The sequence below is a fragment of the Biomphalaria glabrata genome, chromosome 16 (assembly GCF_947242115.1).
Source record: "Biomphalaria glabrata chromosome 16, xgBioGlab47.1, whole genome shotgun sequence".
Taxonomy (NCBI): domain Eukaryota; kingdom Metazoa; phylum Mollusca; class Gastropoda; family Planorbidae; genus Biomphalaria; species Biomphalaria glabrata.
The window spans coordinates 8,023,817-8,043,961 of record NC_074726.1 but is presented as its reverse complement, the minus strand read 5'-3'; the positions used below and the strand labels follow the sequence as shown (position 1 = coordinate 8,043,961).

Here is a 20,145-nt window from a genome sequence, read left to right as displayed (position 1 = left end):
TCATTGGTCACATACATCATACTCATTGAGAAACATTTGCAGCTGTTGTACGCTAATACGCAAATCTGTCTCATTGTACTCATAAGGAATGTTCCATCCCAGTGGACCAAATTTCCTCCTTTCTTGTACAAGAGCGTGGAAAAAGCATAAACCATACAACATCTTCTTGAACCTAGCCTGCAGAGTAATAACAATGTTTGGTTGATTTTAGATAGGTCTTTAATGAACAGGCATTTTATGGTTGGCTAGGGTTAATGTGTTCAGACTTCATTATAGAAGTTTGGGGTTTGGAACCATGCCCTTTTTTTAGAAAAAGAAATTGTGCAGCTTATAAGATTATAAGATATGTTGTATGTAAAGTATCAGGACATTTTGTTCATAAAGTTTTAGGTAGGTTCCAATCTGAGACATTGCTTAAATAAAACTTCCTCAGAGTGGAAGTAAAATTATGTCCAGATTTTTCACACAACAGTAGTTCTTTTAACTAACCCCATTGATGGTCAAGCCTTAAAATAATTGCTCTTAAAATAAGTTGTAACAAAAACTTGCAAAAATTTCTAATAGAAAAAAAATTACTTTATAAATTAACAAAAGATTACTAGTTGTTTTTGTATCTACATAATCATGCTTTCTAATAGAATATAAGAAAAAAAGAGAAAAATTACTAAATGAAAGCTTCTGCCATAACAGTCTTTTTCATTTAAGGAATCATTAAATAAAAGAGTAAAATAAAAAGAAACTAAATGCAAGAGAATCTGCAAAAATCTGGCCATTTTGTAAAAATCATAATTAGAATAAGATGTAAAAAAAAGTACATGAAAAAATGTTAAGTATGTACCGGTTGCTTGCACCCATTGAAAAACTCTTGATCTGAAATGGGATCACTCATGTATGACTTGATAATATTGAACCTTAGCCCACTAGGTGGCTCATTAGTCATTTTGACACCATTTTGCAAGATGGAGACTGGGAAATTGTCTGATGGATATGATGTCAGCCATAAGCGGAAATCAGGGTGCGTAGCTTCCGGGTTGAATTCCTACAAAAAAGATATGTAAAAAATATTTCTTATTCGCATATAAGTAGATGTTTAGAATTTAAATAATTTAGAGAATTTGAGCTGAATTCATTTCAGTATTTGCTACGATCTACAATCAGACATAGACGGCGAAAAGAAAATCTTAATCGACCACCAGCAGACAATGTTATGCTTGCCCTGGATTGGCAAAATATATAGGTCACAGCTGGGGCTGCATAGCGACGAGAAATGCTGCATTTCTCATTATAATCTTCTAACTCAAAGACAAGCCTTACTTTTATTACTATGATCTACAATATGACTTTGAGAAGAAAAAGTGAATCAGGAGAATTTGTGAAACTTTGAATAATATTAACTTGGACATTCATAGCATGAACCTAGATCTATATGTTGTGTAGTTCATTTTTTTCAAATTTTGATGTATTTTTTTATTTGAAGTCTAAGTTTTATTCATAAATCATGCAATATTTTTAAACACATTAGCATTAAAAACATAATTACTTATTGGTGTTTATTAAAACATTACAGTTTCCTGAATGAAACTGAGAGAAAGTATTTTAATCACAACTAATACTAGTTCACAGTTAATATACTAAGCATAATTTGTAATGTAGTGCTACTTTGAATACAACAGTGGACTATAATTCAACTTTAACTGAATAGAATATTCTTCTTCCTAATTTAGATAAATAGAATGTGTTTTTATATTCAGATATGGTAGAGCAATATATAACTCTATTGATAATGAAAAAGAATAATTCCAAACTTACTTCACAAATCTTCTCAAGAGTCGGCATCCAGGATGAGGCAAGGTGACAGTTCTGAAGCATGACCCATGTGCCTTCTTTAACACCTTTCTCTATCATTTTCAGAGCTATTGGACCTTGACCTTGGCCAAGTGAAAGGGAGTCAAATTTCGCTCCACCAAAGCCCTTAATGGAACAAAACAGCGTGTTAACATATAGATTGTCAGAGAGGATTTATGTCCTTTCTTTATTTATAAGTATTATTACTTTTATATTTAGATTAGTTAATGCTATGTTATAATCTTCTAAAGATTCACTGCAGCTTCAATACAAATGAACTATTTATGTATAGATTTACACGTAATTTATACAATTATTTAAGCAAAGATAAGACTTTACTTGGTCGTCTGCAAACTTCAACAAGGCAGCCATGGGGTCAGCTCCAGGGGAGAGAACAAACAGCAAAGGAGCACAGCAATTACTGTCTCCAAAAGCTTTTGGAAGGTCAAAGGGTGGAGGCTCAATGAATCTTTTACCAATTTTTTCAGTCACAAATTCTTGAACAGCTGGGATAACCTGATTGAGTGCAAAATAGTATATAAGAGAAAACCTTAAAAGTGTTACAACTAAAGTAAACACGTAGCATAATAAGAAAACAAATTCCTCCTTTATAAATATAATAGACAACCGTTATTTTTCATTCTATTTATTTCTTATAATACTTCATATATGAGTCTATCCAATGAGCTCTACATCATCAAAATCTTATATTAACAGTCCAGTTAATGATTTATACGGTGTGCAAAATGTTCATGTATATCTATTAATTTATTCAACTCTTTACTAGATACAATGACACAATTGAGTTGAGTGAGGGAATTCCCACTGAAGCTTTGTCCAAATTTAATTTTGAGATGGTTTTAAGATATATTTTGAAAAGTTATAATGGTCATACCATAGTTTTCACCGTTTTGCAAATTAAGTAGTAATTTTTTTCCCAAAAATAGATAAGCTGTCAAATTTAAAAGGAAATGTTAGAGCTGTTTACCAAATAACTTTCCAGTGTCCATGTTTCACCTTTTGAGCCCATCAAGCTAATAGTAGGAATGGTAAAAGAAAAAACAACTTTCGAAGGCAATCAAGTCTACATTTTCAACAAAATTAAATCTGATAAGTAGAATACCTTGTCTGGTCTGAAGCATCGTAGAACAAGCAGTCTCTGGAAAGATCCAAGTTTCTGATTCCAGTCTCCAGGCAATGGTTCATGATGAGGCTCCTAGTTGGTTTTAAAAATAATGAAATAGATACCCCAAAAGTCATGACGTCTTAAAACATATAATACTCTATAGTAAGTATATCTCTGTACATCTAATCAGATATTTATACTATCAACACTGACAAAAAAAAAACAGAAGTAGTCAAGCTGCAAAACTTAAACAATTGAAAATAAATTAAAACACTCTGCATACGAATAAAGAGATACTAAGCCCTATAAGAATGAGCTCTTAAAAGAATGGCAAATTTAAGATTATTAATCATCTCTGCATTCAAGTGAAGCACGTAAAAGCTAACACTGACCAGGCTGTCGTAGAGCACCTTCCACTGATCTTTCTGGGTCATCAGTTTTTTGCGAATGTCCTTGAAGTTCTCAAGGTCATCCAGACGGCACAGCTCATCCCAGGACTTGGATGGCAGCCAGGCAGTTGGGTTGGAATGTGGGTTGTCCAGGCCTATGCCACCAGTCAGCAGGAACCGCCACTCTTCCTCATTGACTTCTTTGTTATGTTTTTGGATGTTAACACATAGGAGAAAGGAGAACAGTAACTGAGGAGATTTTTAAAAATTCAAACTTTATAGCCTGCTCTAATGTCTTCAACAGATTGTGCAAGTAATTATATAAAATTATAATGCATACAATTAATTTAACAGCTTCATATTATTTATATGTTTGTCCATTGTATTTTTTATTGTTTGGAGAAATTTAAAACTCAATATTATAATGAAATAATTTGGGCTCTACAGAAACTAAGAGTTTTTCTTTTCAAAAAGTTTCATTATTTAACTCTTTCTCTTCTAATTAAAGATATCATCATTTATTTGACTCCATTAAATTAAATAATTTTTGGTTTTATAAACTTTAATTTGTGTTATATAAAAAGAGAATGTATTCTCCTATAATTCCATACCAAAAGTAACATTTTCTGACTACAAAAAAAAATGTTATTGAAGTTTTATAATAACAGGGTAGAATGTACAAATGTGAAAAATAAACAATTCTGTCAGAACATGGAAAATAATACGGAGATGAAGAGTTAACAGAACATAAAATACTTTATCAATAAAAATATCTAGGTTATCATTGTTTGCTTTATTAAAATATGTTAAGTTATTTATAGTAACATATAGCATCACAGACAGAGAAAGAGTAACTTGAGGTAAGGTAAGTAAAGGAAAATACTGATACTAATGTAATGTAAGATAGCTAAGCTAAGGGCAAAGTGTTGAATGTTTTGGTTAGGTTTTGTTTTTCACTCTACTTACTTTGTCTTTTTCAAAAAGGGACCTGCAGACATTACAGTACAGAGAGTAGGTGAAGTGGTCATGGAGGTGGTGCAGGCGTTGAGCCAGGTCCTCAGACTTCTCTGCATTTTCAATAGATAGGATGAACAGATTGATGAACCAGGTGAGAGAATACTGGTACATGGGCTCAATGTTGGCCAGGTCAGCAATGGAGAAAAATAAAATAGTGCTGTGAACAGCAATAGGTTTGTAACCCATACGAGCTGTGTCAATCTTCTTCTCTGTAACCTCAGCTATTGCCTGGAGAAATAGTTTTTAAAATATTTTGAAAAATCTACATATTTTTTGGAATAATGAAAATAGTGAATTCAGAAGATGTTTTATTCTGTTGATTACTCAATATTTCAAATCATAGGGATGCACTTTAGGATTACTCAATATTTCAGATCATAGGGATGCACTTTAGGTGACTGAAAGATGCCACAATTGGAATAGACTGTAAATAGCTTAGAAATAAGGGAGTAATTTTAGGGCTTTCCTAGAGTGAACATCTTATGTAGCAACAGAGGCTAGACTGTTCCTGTTGTCCATTTAAGCTTTGTTTATCAATCATCTGAGTAGTCATTTCATATTCAATTTTGTATATGTCTTTGTCAATGTTTTAAGTACATTTAACAATTTTAATGCACAAATTGTAAGGCAAATTTCCTCATTGATAATAAATATTATTATTATTATTATTCTGGCCTGATACACTTTAAAAAGACATCATTTTACTAACTTAAGTGTTTTTCTTATTCATTTTTTTTGTTGTTTTTTTTTTTCTAAAAACCCTAGAGTTACAGAAGCTTGTATAAAATTAAATGGCTGATCAAAACTGTATAATGTGTATTTGCTTGAAAACTGTGACTAGTCGTAAGGTTTTTGAAGTATAAAGATTCTTCTCAAATAAATATTTTTCTTTAGTGTGTTTTGGTTTTTAGTTAAATATAAAATTATGCTGATTTTGTTACTGATTTGTTTTGAGTAACTAAAATAGTTCATAATGTATACTCAGGCTCCTAAGAAGCTCACAGGGGAAAGAAGCTTTAGATTTAGGGGTTTAAAAAGATATGGTTTGCCTAATTCCCACATTTAGATTTCCAATAATGCAACAAAAAAATATTAGATATTTCTAAACAAAATTTTAGTAAAATTCTTTTAATGACTTCATATAATGCACACAAAAAAAATACTATACCTGTTTTTCTGAAATTTCATTGGCAAGTTTCTTTGAGGATGACAAAACTTTGATGGCTGTTTCATCTTCTAGAATGTTACCTTCTGATGTAGAAAGAACTTCTAGAATTTTATCTTCTATCTCTTTTAATTGCCTGGAAAATATTTTTTTGTCATTATTCTGAAAATCATTTATAAAAAGTACTTAATTAAAAATAAAAAGCATCTGAAATAATAAACTATAAGTGTGCGTTATTGTTTTGTTTACTTTTTATAATCATGAATACTGCATATTAGTAAATTTTATCAATTTTCTATAAAAAGAGTTTATAGTGCGTTAACGGTATTTTTATATAGTGCGATATTTTAAAGTTACACAAGAAGCGTACTTTTTATTGGCTGCACTCTGTAGGATAAGCTGGTTCTTCTCCTCTTCCAGCTCTGGGCGCTCTTTGGCAACAACAATGCCCAGTAGCTGGTCTTCCAAACCTTCAGGGGTAATCATAAAGTTCAACAAGGTCACCTGAAATAGAAGATCAAGATGATGTAATTGACCAAAGTTATTGCAATTAATATATATATTGCAGCAAAAAAAGGGCAGCAAAGATTACGACTACTAAGAAAACTGTCCTCGTTTAATGTTAGCTAAAAGGCCTTGGCTATGTTTTATCACGCTCACATCTGCAATATTTTCAGTTTCAATATCACTGCCTGGTATGGCAATCTGAGCATTAAAAATAGGAATAAACTTAATAGAATCCTCAATGCTGCTGGCAAAATCATTGGCAAAAAACAAACCCCATTTGGGCAGTTGTTTGAGACAAACATCTATAAAAAAGTTAACAAGATCCTCGAAATAAAGAATCACCCTTTGTGTCAGGATTTTGTGATTTTACCATCACAAAAGAGATACAAGACACCGATAGCAAAGACAAACAGACACAAACACTCTTTTGTTCCCCTGGCAATCAAATCATTAAATAAGAACAATCTGGTATAAACTTTGTCACATGTAAATTATGAGTGAGTGTGGTGTGAATGTACACTTTGGTTTCTTATAGTTATAATGTTTTTTGTTTGGTGTAATGCACAAATTGTAAGACAAATTTCCTTACGGATAATAAGATTATTATTATTATTATTATTATTATTATTATATATATATATATATATATATATATATATATATATATATATATATATATATATATATATATATATATATATATATATATATATATATTATTGTTTAATATTTACAAATGTATTACCAACCACCTCATACCATGCTTATGACAGCTCATATAATGAAGTAATGTGGGGTGTGGCTGAAAAGCAGAGCTCAAATTTGAATCCCAATTTGAGCGAGCAGAGTTGTGTTTGCTGAGTGCTTAAAGACAGCAAGGAAACCTCCCAAATGCCCATAAGATGCTTTAAGAATTATGTTATTCAATTAAAATTTAAAAAAAAAACAGGTTAGCTGCTTGGCCATGGGAACATGCACTTCAGACTGTTGTGTCTCCAGATAAGAACACTACACACTGTCATCCCCTCCCATATTGAAGGAGGTTTGTGCTATGAGGTAATAATCTTCATTTCTGAAAGAACAACTGAAACTAACAAGTCCAGTTAACCAGATTCTCTTTTTTTTTCTAAGCCCTTTTAAAAATAAGATCCAAGTCTTGCGTGTAGCTTTGAATTTCATCAAAAATTTTAGAGACTGCAATAGCAGTCCCAGGGAGACAATACAGATTTGTTTGTTATCTATAGCTTTGAGAAATATTTTGTTAATTCCAAGACACAGACTAACCTTGACTGCAGTTTCATGGAGAAACAGATGACCTTAACATTATCGATCCTATAGATTGCAAAGTCTTAAAGGGGAACTTTACATTTATAATACACAGACTAACCTTGACTGCAGTCTCAGGGAGGTAATGTGGATTTCTCAACTTGGTGGTGATATAAAACTTGAAGTCATTAGAATACTCAATGGTGGAGTCTCCCAACTTGATGCACAGACTTCCCCCCTGCTTGAAAGTTTGTTTCAGCAATAGAGACTCCAGGATAGGGTCCAACTCTTCAGCCACATTCTCCAACAGAACCTGTTCAACACAAATAGAGATTTGTAAAGTAAGAGAATCTTCACCTGAATAAAAATGTATTCACAAAAGAAATGTTGTTACTTTACATTCACAAGTTTATTATATTTCGTTTGTCAAGAACAATTTAATTTTACACAACATTATCACTGCATATTTAAAATAGCTTAATGTGGCACCTTCAAAAGTTGTTAGCCAAAAGCAAAAAAAAATAAATTCTAAGGTCCCAAATGTGGTAGGATGAAATATTTCTTACTGGGGTTCCAAACTGTATACAGTTTTCTAGTGTCCTCACAAAGTCTGCATCACTCAATTTTATGACATGCAGGTTGTTGGCCTTTTCCATGTTCTTCACCCACTTGTTGGCCTGGCCTTGAGGGTCAATCATTAGTGGCCAGCGGCGAGCATTGCTGGAAATAATATAACAAGAGTTAACTATGAAACTCATTGATGGCAATAAATATTTTAACAAAAAAGTTTAAGAAGTAGAACTATTTAAAGAACATCTTTATAAAAAACAACAACACTGACCTAATAATGATGCCATTTTCCAAAGAGAAGTTATCTGTGGGAAGACCTGCAATATTCCATTCCCTAATTTTCACTGGTTCACCCAGGGTGTTGATCAGACTAAAGTCACTTGAGCAAGGTAGACTGTTTTCTTGCACTGTTTTCAACCAATCATGAGCTGTCTCCTGAAAACATTTTTTTAAAAATTCAGAATTCAGTTTAAAAACTACTCTTATTTTTGCTGACTGATATCAAATTTAGTCTTTTACTTACTTGTCTGAAAGCTGTGGTGAAAGCCCCAAGATAAGCAACAATCCCAGAAGACACCAGAACATCACCAGTCAAATTGATGTATTTCTTTCCAAGATCTTTAGCAGCCTGACTCCACCTTGTCGATATGAATTATAAAAATATAATTCAATTATAAGCCTAATTACATCCCTATCCCAAATAAAGCAGGTCTAATTATATTTTTATTTTGTGTTAGAATATATTTTTAAAAAGTTAAGATCCTACATAGACTGACTGGTGTGTATATTTTAAGTAAATTTTAAATTATCATGAAACACTTTTCTAGCATTTCTAGTGGCATAGATACTTCTTAAGAAGAATCTTATACTAATGTCAATAACAAAAAATATTGAAACATATTGATGGCCACCAATATTAAAATATAATGTGACAATATTTATTAATTGTGACTTAGACTTAGACTTAGGTCCTCCCGCGCCGTTCGGCGCATTGGGCGGCAAGCTGTCTCCATATTGATCTGTCACTGGCAATGTCTGAAGCCTCCTCCCATCTGGTGTCCACTGTTCTGAGGTCCTCCATGAAGGTGTGTCGCCAGGTAATACGAGGACGTCCCTGTTTGCGCTTTCCTCATTTTGGCTTCCATGTTATCGCAACTCTTGGTGTGCGTAATTCATTTTGACGTAGAACATGTCCCGCAAACCTCATGCGACGCTCAGTCACAACCTCACTAAGTGTTCGACTCCCAGTTCGGCATAGGATTTCCTTATTTGAGATCCGGTCTGTGTAACTGACTCCCAAAATCCGTCTCAGCCATCTCTGTTGAGCCACATTTAGTCTTTTCTCAATTTTGACAGATGACTTCCACGTCTCACATGCATATGAAGCAGTTGGAATGACGATTGTGTTGAGAAGGTGTATTTTTGTCTCGAGTCCAATGGCTTGGCTAGTCCAAATAGGCTGCAGCCTTTGGAAAATGCTCCCTGCCTTTCCTATTCGACATGCTACATCATGGTAAGCATCTCCATCATTTGTTATGATGCTGCCAAGGTACGTGAACTTGTCTTCAAGCTTTGACTTGCCAAGTCTGATGGGGACACCCTTTGCCTTATATCCCACTCGCATAATTTTAGTCTTATCCAAGTTTATGCGGAGGCCAATTTTGGGTGCCTCTCTGTCTAGGCTCTCCGTCATTTCTTGAATGCATTTATTTGTAGCCCTGAGTAGTGCAGCATCATCAGCAAAGTCCAAGTCCGTCAATCGGAGTTGTTCATGCCATGGAATACCAAAGGCAGTCTGGTTCATTGCTCTCCTCATTATGTAGTCGATGGCTAGGAGGAAAAGGAAGGGAGATAAGATGCACCCCTGTCTCACACCTGTCTCGATTGTAAAAAACTCTGTTGTTCCCTCTTCTGTTTTAATGCAGCAACTAGACTGACTGTAAAGGTGTCGTAGGATCTGGACGAATTTTTCTGGGATACCGTATTCTCTAACTATTTTCCATAATGATTCTCGGTGGACACTATCAGACGCTTTTTTGAAGTCCACAAAACTGATCGTTGACCGTTGTTGGTACTCAAGACTTTGTTCTATGATATTTGGTAAAACGAAAATCTGCTCTGTACATGATCAACCTCTTCGGAAACCTGCTTGTTCTTCTCTGAGCCTTTCATCTACAGACTGTTGAAGCCGTCTCAACAAAACAGTGCTGAAAACTTTGTGAAGACCCCACTAATTAAAGATAAGATAAGATAACTTTTATTGATCCAAACAAATGGAAATTCGGTTTGACTACAATTGACAACCTTAGCATAACTACTGTACAAAAGAAAACAATTTTAGGGTGTAAATTTAATATTCCTCAGCACAGAAGTCTTAAATCCCAAATCAGGATTATGTGAATTGACTAGAAAAGCCAATCATCTAGCTTGGTTTTATTCTCATTAATATGAGTGATGCATTTGACATAAGCATTAAGAATACTTTTTTTTTCATTGACAGAAAATCTGTAAATGTAAAAATAATATAAATTAAGAGTATTGTTTAGTCAAGGATCATATTATGCCTACAGACCTGTCCTTTTCACCACCAAGTCCACCAATTAGCTGTTCTGCCCTAGCCAGTTTCTTAGTACAGAGGTCAACTTCATTCTCCAGTTCTGCCTTCTTTGCCTTATTGGCCTCCAATTTTTGTTGTAGCTTGTTGAGTTTTTCCTAAATTTCAGATTAAAAACAAACGATTTTAAAAAGATGTTAAGTAAATTTGTGTAGTCAAGATCTATAATTCATCCATCTAAATGACATACGGGTTATCATTCCAAACCTATTCCTGAAAGAATAGCACACAGAAAGAATATATAATTTTCTTTTAAGACTTTTTAAGTTTCTGTGAAGGTCTTTTAGTAATCTGTAAGTTTTTACCTTTTCTTATTTATATTTTTAAAAACTTGAAGGTCACACTGGAATAGTGAAAATTATATAATTTATTTGAGCTTGGGGAGGAAAGAAAAGATTTCTAAGAATGTTTTATACCAGTGAAACATAATTTAAAGCCGATGAGGTGAGCAATCAGAATTCATTCCATTATCTCACCTGAACTTCTCTAAGTGACGCTCTCTTCTTCTCCAGTGATGCCATGGCAACAGACAGCTCCCCCTCTGCTTTCTTCAGAGATTCTTTCTTTGGTGCCACAACTTTAGCAACTCTGAATATAGGAAGGAGGATAAAACATTTTTGGATGATTATCTGAGCTGATGATTTTTGAGTTTATGTAGCAAAACAAAACAAAAAATGGACCATTCTTCAAAGTAAAATTGTTCATGTTTTCATTCAAGCACTAAAGTGTCATAGGATATATGAGATAGAGGTTTTTGTTTCTGTGGGTAAAGGTTTGATGTATTTTAATGTTATAAATTTACTCTACTTTTTGCCCCTTGCAGCAATACAGCATGTCTTGATTTTGAAAAATCCCAAATAATAATCTGGTCAAATAAATATCTTCATCAGTGAGCACTCTGCTATTCAGACACTAATCTATAAAATATCATGCTTTTTTTTTATTACATCACAGACTATACAATGTAAATTAATATTTCTAAAATTAATATTTATAAATAAGCATTTTAAAAAAATAGAATTTTTATAAAAAATTTGAAAAATAGTCAGTAATAAAATATCTAACTAGAATCTGCTCTTCTTGGGGTGTATTTGCGTTTGAAGATTAAGGAAGAGTACAGATGTTTATATGGCTTTGTTGACCAAAGAAATATTTACACATACATAAGTGTAAAATGAAACTTTGATGGCCTAATTGGTTTATCCTAACTTACTTGTCATAAACATCCATTGCCCTGACCCACTTGCAAAGACCTTCACATGCAGTACTTGCCACCTTGATCTTATCTGGATCAAAATCTGGATTGGGGATAAACTTGGTCCTGATGGTCTTCATGTAAGCTGCCGATATATTGTCCTGCAGACATTAAGAAAGAATGAGTTATAGACCTAGCTAAAAGTTTATTAGCTGTTACAAATAAAAATTTTTTAACAATAGTGTCTGTTATGTGAATATATATTGAGCCCACCTTGTCAAAGGTATGCAAATTTTCTAGGAATTTCATGTCTCCAAGCAGTTTCTTGGATGGGCCCCAGTAGTCTTCAATTTTCTTGCCTGAACCAGATGGATCTGGAATTCTGTCTGGCTTAACTCCCTTAAGGACACAGATACTCTCCATGACCAGACGCACACCATAAGGTGGAGATTTCATTGACTTCACAATTGTAATATCCTGTGTAAAAGAAGACAAAAATTATTGTATAGTTATTGTTATATAGTAAAAAGCAAGTTTGATAGGCAAAGTATGTTTGAATTTGGCTTGACTACCTATGAAGGCAGCTCGAGGTTTGACATCCGACTCGAGCAGAGCTGTGTTAACTGTGCGCCTAATTGCAGCATAGAAAACCTTCTCCCAGATAACCCCACACACACACTGGTCCACAAATGAGGTCGGACCATAGCGGTCTGAGCATGCTAAAAGCATGAAAGTAGTGCTATTTAAAAGCTATAATATAATAGCTATAATAATTATTATTATTGTTCCTAACAACTGGCCAGGTAGTTTGATCTTAAGCACTAACAATAATAAAAGGAAATATTTTTCAAGAACAAAATGAAAAAAACAACAAAAGTTGACACATTTAACCTTAACAAATATTCTGTTATCATACAGTTGCATAGCTTAGCCTGATGTGTCTTTAGAGAAAGTGATCTTATTAAGTATAAACTGTAGACAAAAAGGAAAGGGAGCATAACCTGCCTCTACATTTTAAACCTATATATCAAGAACTCTGTTACTAAGATATTCCTCTAAGATGAATATGAAAGAAAATTTCAGGGATGTTAATTCAGAAAAAATATTAGCAGACCTGTTGTGTCAAGGTGTCCAGGGCGGCAAGTGCAGCATTCAGTGCAGGTATAGCTTCAGCCAAGTCTGAGTCACATTCATCTTTGATGGCCTGGGCAGCTCTGGCCTGTTCATTGGCTACAGCCTCATCAGCTTTGACAACCTGGCAACACAAAAACCCAAGAACTTAATGCCCATGAAAAACAAAAAAAAGCTGCTGACTTTAGAGATCAAAGTTAAAGGAGGACACAACAGAATAGACTATCTCAGGGACAAAAGCCTCCTATTGATGAGTTATGATAGGCCTTAGCAAATACAATGTTGTTTTTTTAATCAAAGCCTATTTGATGGTTATTATTTGGTTTTTTATATTATTATTTTTTTTTATTTTTTTTTATAGATACAGAGCTGAAGAAAACAGCACACTTTTTTTCCTTGGCACAGTCTGCAAAAGAGCTCACAGCTCAGCAGCAATAAAGTTGGCTAGAAGAAGAAGAATAGATACAGAGATCATAATGACTGCATGTCAAATATTTTTTTTTCATTAAAATTTAGACTGCATTTTTCAGTGTCCCAAATGAGGGAACTGAGCACTCAGTAGCTGCATTTTATAGATAGACTGACCTTCTCAACTTTGGCCACTTCCACAGATTCAGTCTCAATGACAACCATGATCTCTGAGACTTCCTTAGAGGCCACCACAAGCTGTGGCTGGAGGTCTGTCAGTTCCTTCTGCATGACTGACACCTGGGAGGAGGCAGACTCCAGCTTCTCCAAACCAACTTCATATCTTTTCTTCTGTTTCATCACTTCTCTGGTTAGCAGCAAAAATTTTTAAGTTAAATAATTAATGATCTCAAAACAATTAAAAATGAAAGGAACTTTTTTTGCTTTGTTACAATACTTTGTAACATACTGGAATGTAATGAAATGTAGCAAAATGTTAACATTCTAATCTAAGCTGTTTGTGTATATTATTTTTTAGGCTGCAGCTGGATCACAAATCCTCATCTAAGTAATTTTTTTCAACAACTTAACAAAAGTGTAAAGCTAAGTGAAAATGACAATTCATAAAAGTTAATTCTCCTTACTCTCGCTTCTTGTCCAGGAGTGTTTTGAATGTGCTAATCAGCTCCAAGTAAGATGTTGGAGTCACATAGTTGTGTCGCTCCAGCTCCAGTAAAAACTTATCAGACACCTGCCAGGGTAAAGAATAAATGTATCAGAACAATATTTCAAAAAGCAGCAAAGCATAGAAAATTTGTAACCAAAAAAAGTTTTTTTGTTATTGTTTTCCTGGCATTTGAGAGCAATAACTGCATTCTCATGCTTTTTCAGCAGTTATATAGAGGCAAGTTACAGCATTTATAGAATCTTTTTTAAATAAATTAAAAGATTTTTTAAAAGCCTATTTAAAAAAAAAAGAAGTAAATTAAAAGTGCATGTGAAAAAACAGAAATAATTAACAAAAGTAGTACACAGAGGTCATACGTACATCTCTTGTAGAAGTGTGAAAGTGTTTGCACATCTTTATACATCCAGATCTCTCCTCTTCTCCCATCTCAATCTCCTCCAAGAAACGTGAGGCCACAGCCTGAAGGGCATCTTCTGGCCAGCTCTGTGAAATACAAACGTAAGTTTTGTGAAGTCAACAAACAATGAATGTTGTATTGCAGTTTTCATATCAAGCTATATGATGGGAGGACAAAAAAAAATATTTTGGAAGAAATGGTTGTGTATTATTTTATGTTAGAAATGGCACAAACGTTTAAAGAAGAGTAAGATCGTGAAAAATAACAACTGTGAATGGCAATAGTTAATGATTGGGTGAGACACTTACATAAAGTTCACCGAAGTTCCTGTTACATTTTTAAGTATTATGATTAAAAATAAATAATTGTTATGAAAAAATTAATTAATAATAACTTAAATATGAATCTGAGAGGGGAGAAAACAAAAAGAAAAAAAACATATTTAGAGAAAAAAAAACATAACTGCAGGACTTCATTATTTAGTTAACATTGCAACAGAGGAGTTGGAAGTTATTTATAATTGGTCAGTTGGAGTCTATTAGAAAAGAAAGTGTTTTTGAGGTAACAAACATATGCAGCAACAAACTAAAAGACTAAACCTAAACTTTAAAATGTCTAATTTTGTGTGTGTCTTATTTAGAACCAGGACTAAAACTATGTTGTGGCATTGAAATAAAAAAAAAAGATAAATATTAGAATTTATAAAATAAATTATAAATTGACTGTTTCAAACTAAGCTTCATACAATGGCACATAAATTGACTAAGAAATCTTGAAACCCAATCCCTGGCTAAACTTTAAAATACTGGACTAATAATTTTTTAAATTACAATAAAATAATAATATACAATTTTTTTTAATATAATGTCATAAATTGAACATATTAGAAAAAAAACTTAACTCTTTATATATAAAGGAAAGTGAACAAAATATTTTGTTCTTGTTTTTCATAAGATAATGTAAAAGTAAAGTTACAACACTCTAAAGTCTTTTTTTTTAAATCAAATATTTAAAAACTACAATTAAATTAATATAATATTTTTCCTATTTGATTAACATTCTACGCATCATCCTTGTATTGGACAGATCTTATCTTATCTTATATAATACAGACGTTATTATACAGATCACAAACTAACATAATTTTTCACATACCTGGAACCAGTCAATGGTACAGCAGTTCACCAAAGATGGGAATTTCCTCAAACGATTGCGGAAGGCATCACCAATGGGGCTCATGGCCAAAACAATGTGAAGCTGGTCTCTCACACGAGATATAAACAGATTAAATAGAGCCACAATAGATCCATCTGTCTGCTTGGTTTTGTCCCTTTGTCTAGTTATCACAGAAAAATATTTTCTTTATTGGTCTCATCTTTTTTTCATTTTGTAGTTCTTACAACTCATTGTTTGTAAATTAAATATTGTTGCATTTTACCTCAATGAAAACATGCAAATATAAAATCCTCTTTTAAAAAGCAAAGCTTATCTAAGGGGAAGAACTCTACACTTACAACTATATTTATCTCAAAAATGTTAAAGTTATTTCCCTTTTTCAATATCAAACAAAATTAATGACCAATAATTTATTTCGTAATTGGTTAATTTTTATTATAGATTCATGTATTGCCTATGCCAATGACTAATTATGCAAAGTTACAGCTTGATCCGAGAATGGGTATGAGAGAAATAACTTCTGTATGAACACCTAACTAAATATAGGGCATTTATTTCAATTATGTTTGGTAAAAGGATAACGATAAGCATTTTTAATTTCATCAGTAGACAACTTGTTTTACTAGACTTTTTAGACAAATTTATTAGACAATGATATATGATGTTTATAATTTTGATAATAAAGAAATATTTTTATAAATCTTAAAAAGAATAAAAAAAGGAACTTTTTTTAATGGAAATGTTTTCTTCTTGAGGCTTAGAATAAGAGACTGACCCTCAACAAAACAATTATATCAATTATATAATCATTATAAGACATCAGTTAAAATATTGAAACCTGCTTTTTTACCTGCCTGGGTGGACCACTTCGGGGGCCAATTTTGTCTTTGTAACCTTGTTTTAAATAAAATTGGAGTACTGATGATTGTATTTAAGTCTAATGTGCAAATGAATGTTTGCAGTAAGCAATGCCTAGGATGAAACACTATTTAGTGTTTACAATGTCAATGTTAAAGTCATACAATTTTCAAGAAAGAATGTAAACACAAAATTTGTAAAGCTTTAAGTTTAAATTTGTTATAATATTGATAATACAGGTCCATTTTCTTTTGTTGATGTTCTGTTCTGATGCTAGTAGAATATTAAAAGGTTACATTTTGTTGTATTCGGCTTTATTATTTTATTCTATAGTCTACAGAAAATATACATTCTTTGTCATTCAAAGACCATTACCTGTCAATGACTCTCATTTTCTCACAGATTTCAGCTTTTTCATCTGTTGGGTAAAGGTTTGGCACTTCACCAGCATTCAGGAGATTGTTGATGTCTTCAAGGAAAGATTCCTGTTTGATCTGCACAAACAGAAACAAATGGAAATTAGTTTTTAACCACTCTTCATATCACTTTTTTTGTTTTAACCCTTTATATACTATTTCTAATTTTATATATAATTTTAAAAATCATAGCTTTAGAAATAATTTATAGAGAAAATAGATAATATGACAGACAATAATTTAAAAACGAATTCCCACAGCTAAATAAGTATAAACATTTTTTAAATATTAACTGGCAATAATATAAAAAAATACTTATTAGAAACATCGCAAATATTTAAAAACTTTAATTTTATTATGAAAGTAAATTAAAACTAGCTTATATAAAACAGTGTCTTGTGCAAAACTTCAATGTAAATGCAAAGAAAAAATATGTGACATAACCCCAATTATCAAATTTGATTTGTTCATACACAGCAGCCTGGAGGAAGTGAAACTTGTGATTTTTCAATAACATTAATGTGAGAAACTAAACATTCTACTGAGTAAAACTGAGTGAGACCAATGTGTGAGTAGTGGTACATCTGTTGATAGTGTTCAGTGAAATGACTTCTCTTGTGACATAAAATGCCATACAGTTCAGTGAAACAATTTTCCAGGTGAGCTTTTCATGCATGTACCTCCATTTCTTCAGGTGGCAAAAATTCTAAGTCTTCCGTAAACAGAAGGTGGTGTAGCTTGAAATGATAACAATGGTCATTTCAAAGATAAGATTAAAATGTTTAGAAGTATAGTAGTCTCTTCTGGAATAGTCCAGTTTGGTTTTTATTTGTTACATTTGCATAATAAATTAACTAAAAATAAATGAATAGCTGCCTGTTCCTGTCATCTTGAACCCAGCCCACAGCTATCCCCTGCCATCTTATGAGAAATTTGGGCTAGGATGTAATAATTTTCAATTCTGAAGGAATATCCAAAACATGTAAAACAAACAAAAAAAAAATATTTGTTATATATCCCACCAAATGCAAAAGAGACAGTTGGAAGACTTTGCTAAAGACAAGTAACACACAACTAAAGTAAAGTTCCCTTTTCAGACCTTGTGATTTATAAGGCAGACGATGTAAAGGTCATCTGTTTCAGAGGGTGTCATGTGGCCAGTACAATGACCAAACACCTTTACTTTATCCAACTAATGTCAGGTACTCATTAGAGTTGACTGGACTAAGGGGTATACTAAAAATTCTGTTTTTTCAAAATCCCAGTTTTTATTCAAACCCAAGACCTCTTGGTTAGGTTTACCACTCAGCCAGACATAACTGCAAGGAACTAAAAGTAATTTATAGCAAAGGAAGCCTTGACAGCAGACACAGGTTTTATTTGCAGTAATTTTAGACATATTGGTATGTAAGTTAAACTGACAGTTTATAGTCACATTAAGACCAGCAATTTTATTATGCTTGAAAACAAGGACTTATTACTATTGTAAATTATGTAAAGTGTTTTAATTACTTGAGTGTCTGAGAATAAAAACACGGCATGGTTCTCTGTTTCAGTAGACTTGCGCAAAATTCTCTTCAAGTCTTCACGCCACTCAGTTGAAGTGTAGCTCTTGGAAATTTCTACCTACAAATTGAAATAAAAACAACATTGTTTTAACATTTCTGAAATATATCAACATTGGAGAATCAGACTCTGATACCATAATACAACTGAAATAAAAAGATTTTTTATTGATTGGCTTCTTTAAAAAAAAATAATGTTATTATTAAAAACAATTTATAAGCAAGCATGTTTCCTTTACAACTAATACATTCCTGTGTTTGATAATTAACTTTTAAAAAAAAAAATATTTTTTTTTCAGTTATTATTACAACAGTAACACAAAAATGGATTTCTTTTATTTTCTGATAAACTAACCTAATATTTTTTTTAATTTTTATAGAAAATTATTATCTTACTTGGAAAAGGTCATAATCTGCCATGTGAGTGGCCAGTCTGGTCAGAGACTGACGCCCAGAGCCTCCTACACCCACCAAGAGTGCATGACTCCTGGGTTGTTTTAATATTCTAGCTATTCTAGAGACATGCTCAATAGCAAACCTGTTCAAAGGGAAATAACAACATTATAACACCTTCTACAAAAAACAGAAAAATATAACGTTATCTGAATTTTCTAATTTGAAATTATTTACATTTTCGGGAAGTAAAAAAATGTCAAAGCTAATCAGGGGGGTACTTCAATAAAGATACTATTTTTTAATGGCTTTAGCACTTTGATGTATAAAATGGATTATATTTTTATTTATATTTAGAAAGTGTCTTGGATCATAGATGGTAAATACACCAGATGCAAGAAATAGGCTATACATGCTAAAGCCTCAGGTGATTTAAAAAATGCCCAACTTATGACCATGCATGTTTATTAAGGATTTGCCACTTAAGGTCACATGAGAAGTTGCAAGGGGAATTACTATATAACACTTAAAAATCCCAAATATCAGAGTCCAACCAGCTTTGACAATATCAGAAAGAAAATAAAAGAAGCAAATCATTTGTGCTAGTTATACATTGCACAGGTTTTGGCTGCTCTCTTTAACCTGTCTATAGTTTCAAAGAAAAACCATTTACTATTGCATAAAGCATATATAAGTAAAATGGATGCAATAAATCTCCAATGTAACTGACCTGAAGAGTACAAGATTCATAGGTTTCCTGCTCATGTTGTTAAACTCCTCCAAGTAGCCTTCAGTTATGTGTCGGAGGTTTTCCAGGTCTCTAACCTCTGTGTAGCTACGAGAGTCAGACTTAGGGTCAGAAAAGTCACAATACAACAGTGAACGCAGATCATCCTCTGTCACCTGTTAAAACAACAAGAAGCTAAATGATAAACATGTTTTTTTTTTACATTCTGTGACAAAAGTAAAAAAGCAACTATCCCACACACACAAAAATTATAACCCAAAGTTTTTTATTTAAATGTTATGTTTTGTTGGGAAAAAAATAGATTTTTAAAATATCAATCATCATTACCTTTCCATCATTGTCTGAATCAAGATGGCTGAATATATGATCAAAATCTTCACGCAATTTGTCCTTAACAATTTCTCTAGTTGATTTGAACAGCCAATCACGATCACTGTCATCAACTAGACGATCATAGTATACTCTGAAAATCTGAAGAAAAAATCAATGTTTTTCATTTTTCATATTATTTTGCTTCCATTTAATTAAGTTACATAATTTTTTTATGATATTTAAATGCACCTTAAATACTGTGGCTAAATTTTACATTAGTAACTTACACATTTAAAAGATATCAAAGTAATAAATAAAGCAATAAAATGCTTTGTAACCTTTGGCATATGTCAGATATA

At 32.5% G+C, this 20,145-nt stretch overlaps 1 protein-coding gene across 1 annotated transcript in view; it reads right to left on the bottom strand.

Annotated features, from left to right (window-relative positions):
- Positions 1-20,145, bottom strand: part of LOC106066642 (dynein axonemal heavy chain 7-like) — a 64,306-nt gene that overhangs the window by 9,974 nt on the left and 34,187 nt on the right. Inside the window, exons 45-71 of the mRNA XM_056013588.1 lie at positions 19,802-19,945; positions 19,457-19,629; positions 18,730-18,871; positions 18,281-18,394; positions 16,728-16,846; positions 15,474-15,654; positions 14,282-14,404; positions 13,878-13,984; positions 13,411-13,600; positions 12,809-12,949; positions 11,968-12,171; positions 11,713-11,855; positions 10,976-11,087; positions 10,458-10,597; positions 8,409-8,523; positions 8,157-8,320; positions 7,882-8,035; positions 7,437-7,628; positions 5,913-6,046; positions 5,546-5,678; positions 4,327-4,605; positions 3,364-3,609; positions 2,969-3,061; positions 2,185-2,361; positions 1,810-1,971; positions 839-1,039; positions 16-177 (exon numbers count right to left, since the gene is read on the bottom strand). Coding sequence (XP_055869563.1) covers positions 16-177; positions 839-1,039; positions 1,810-1,971; positions 2,185-2,361; positions 2,969-3,061; positions 3,364-3,609; positions 4,327-4,605; positions 5,546-5,678; positions 5,913-6,046; positions 7,437-7,628; positions 7,882-8,035; positions 8,157-8,320; positions 8,409-8,523; positions 10,458-10,597; positions 10,976-11,087; positions 11,713-11,855; positions 11,968-12,171; positions 12,809-12,949; positions 13,411-13,600; positions 13,878-13,984; positions 14,282-14,404; positions 15,474-15,654; positions 16,728-16,846; positions 18,281-18,394; positions 18,730-18,871; positions 19,457-19,629; positions 19,802-19,945 — 4,245 coding nt within the window. The remainder of the gene's footprint in view (positions 1-15; positions 178-838; positions 1,040-1,809; positions 1,972-2,184; positions 2,362-2,968; positions 3,062-3,363; positions 3,610-4,326; positions 4,606-5,545; positions 5,679-5,912; positions 6,047-7,436; positions 7,629-7,881; positions 8,036-8,156; positions 8,321-8,408; positions 8,524-10,457; positions 10,598-10,975; positions 11,088-11,712; positions 11,856-11,967; positions 12,172-12,808; positions 12,950-13,410; positions 13,601-13,877; positions 13,985-14,281; positions 14,405-15,473; positions 15,655-16,727; positions 16,847-18,280; positions 18,395-18,729; positions 18,872-19,456; positions 19,630-19,801; positions 19,946-20,145) is intronic.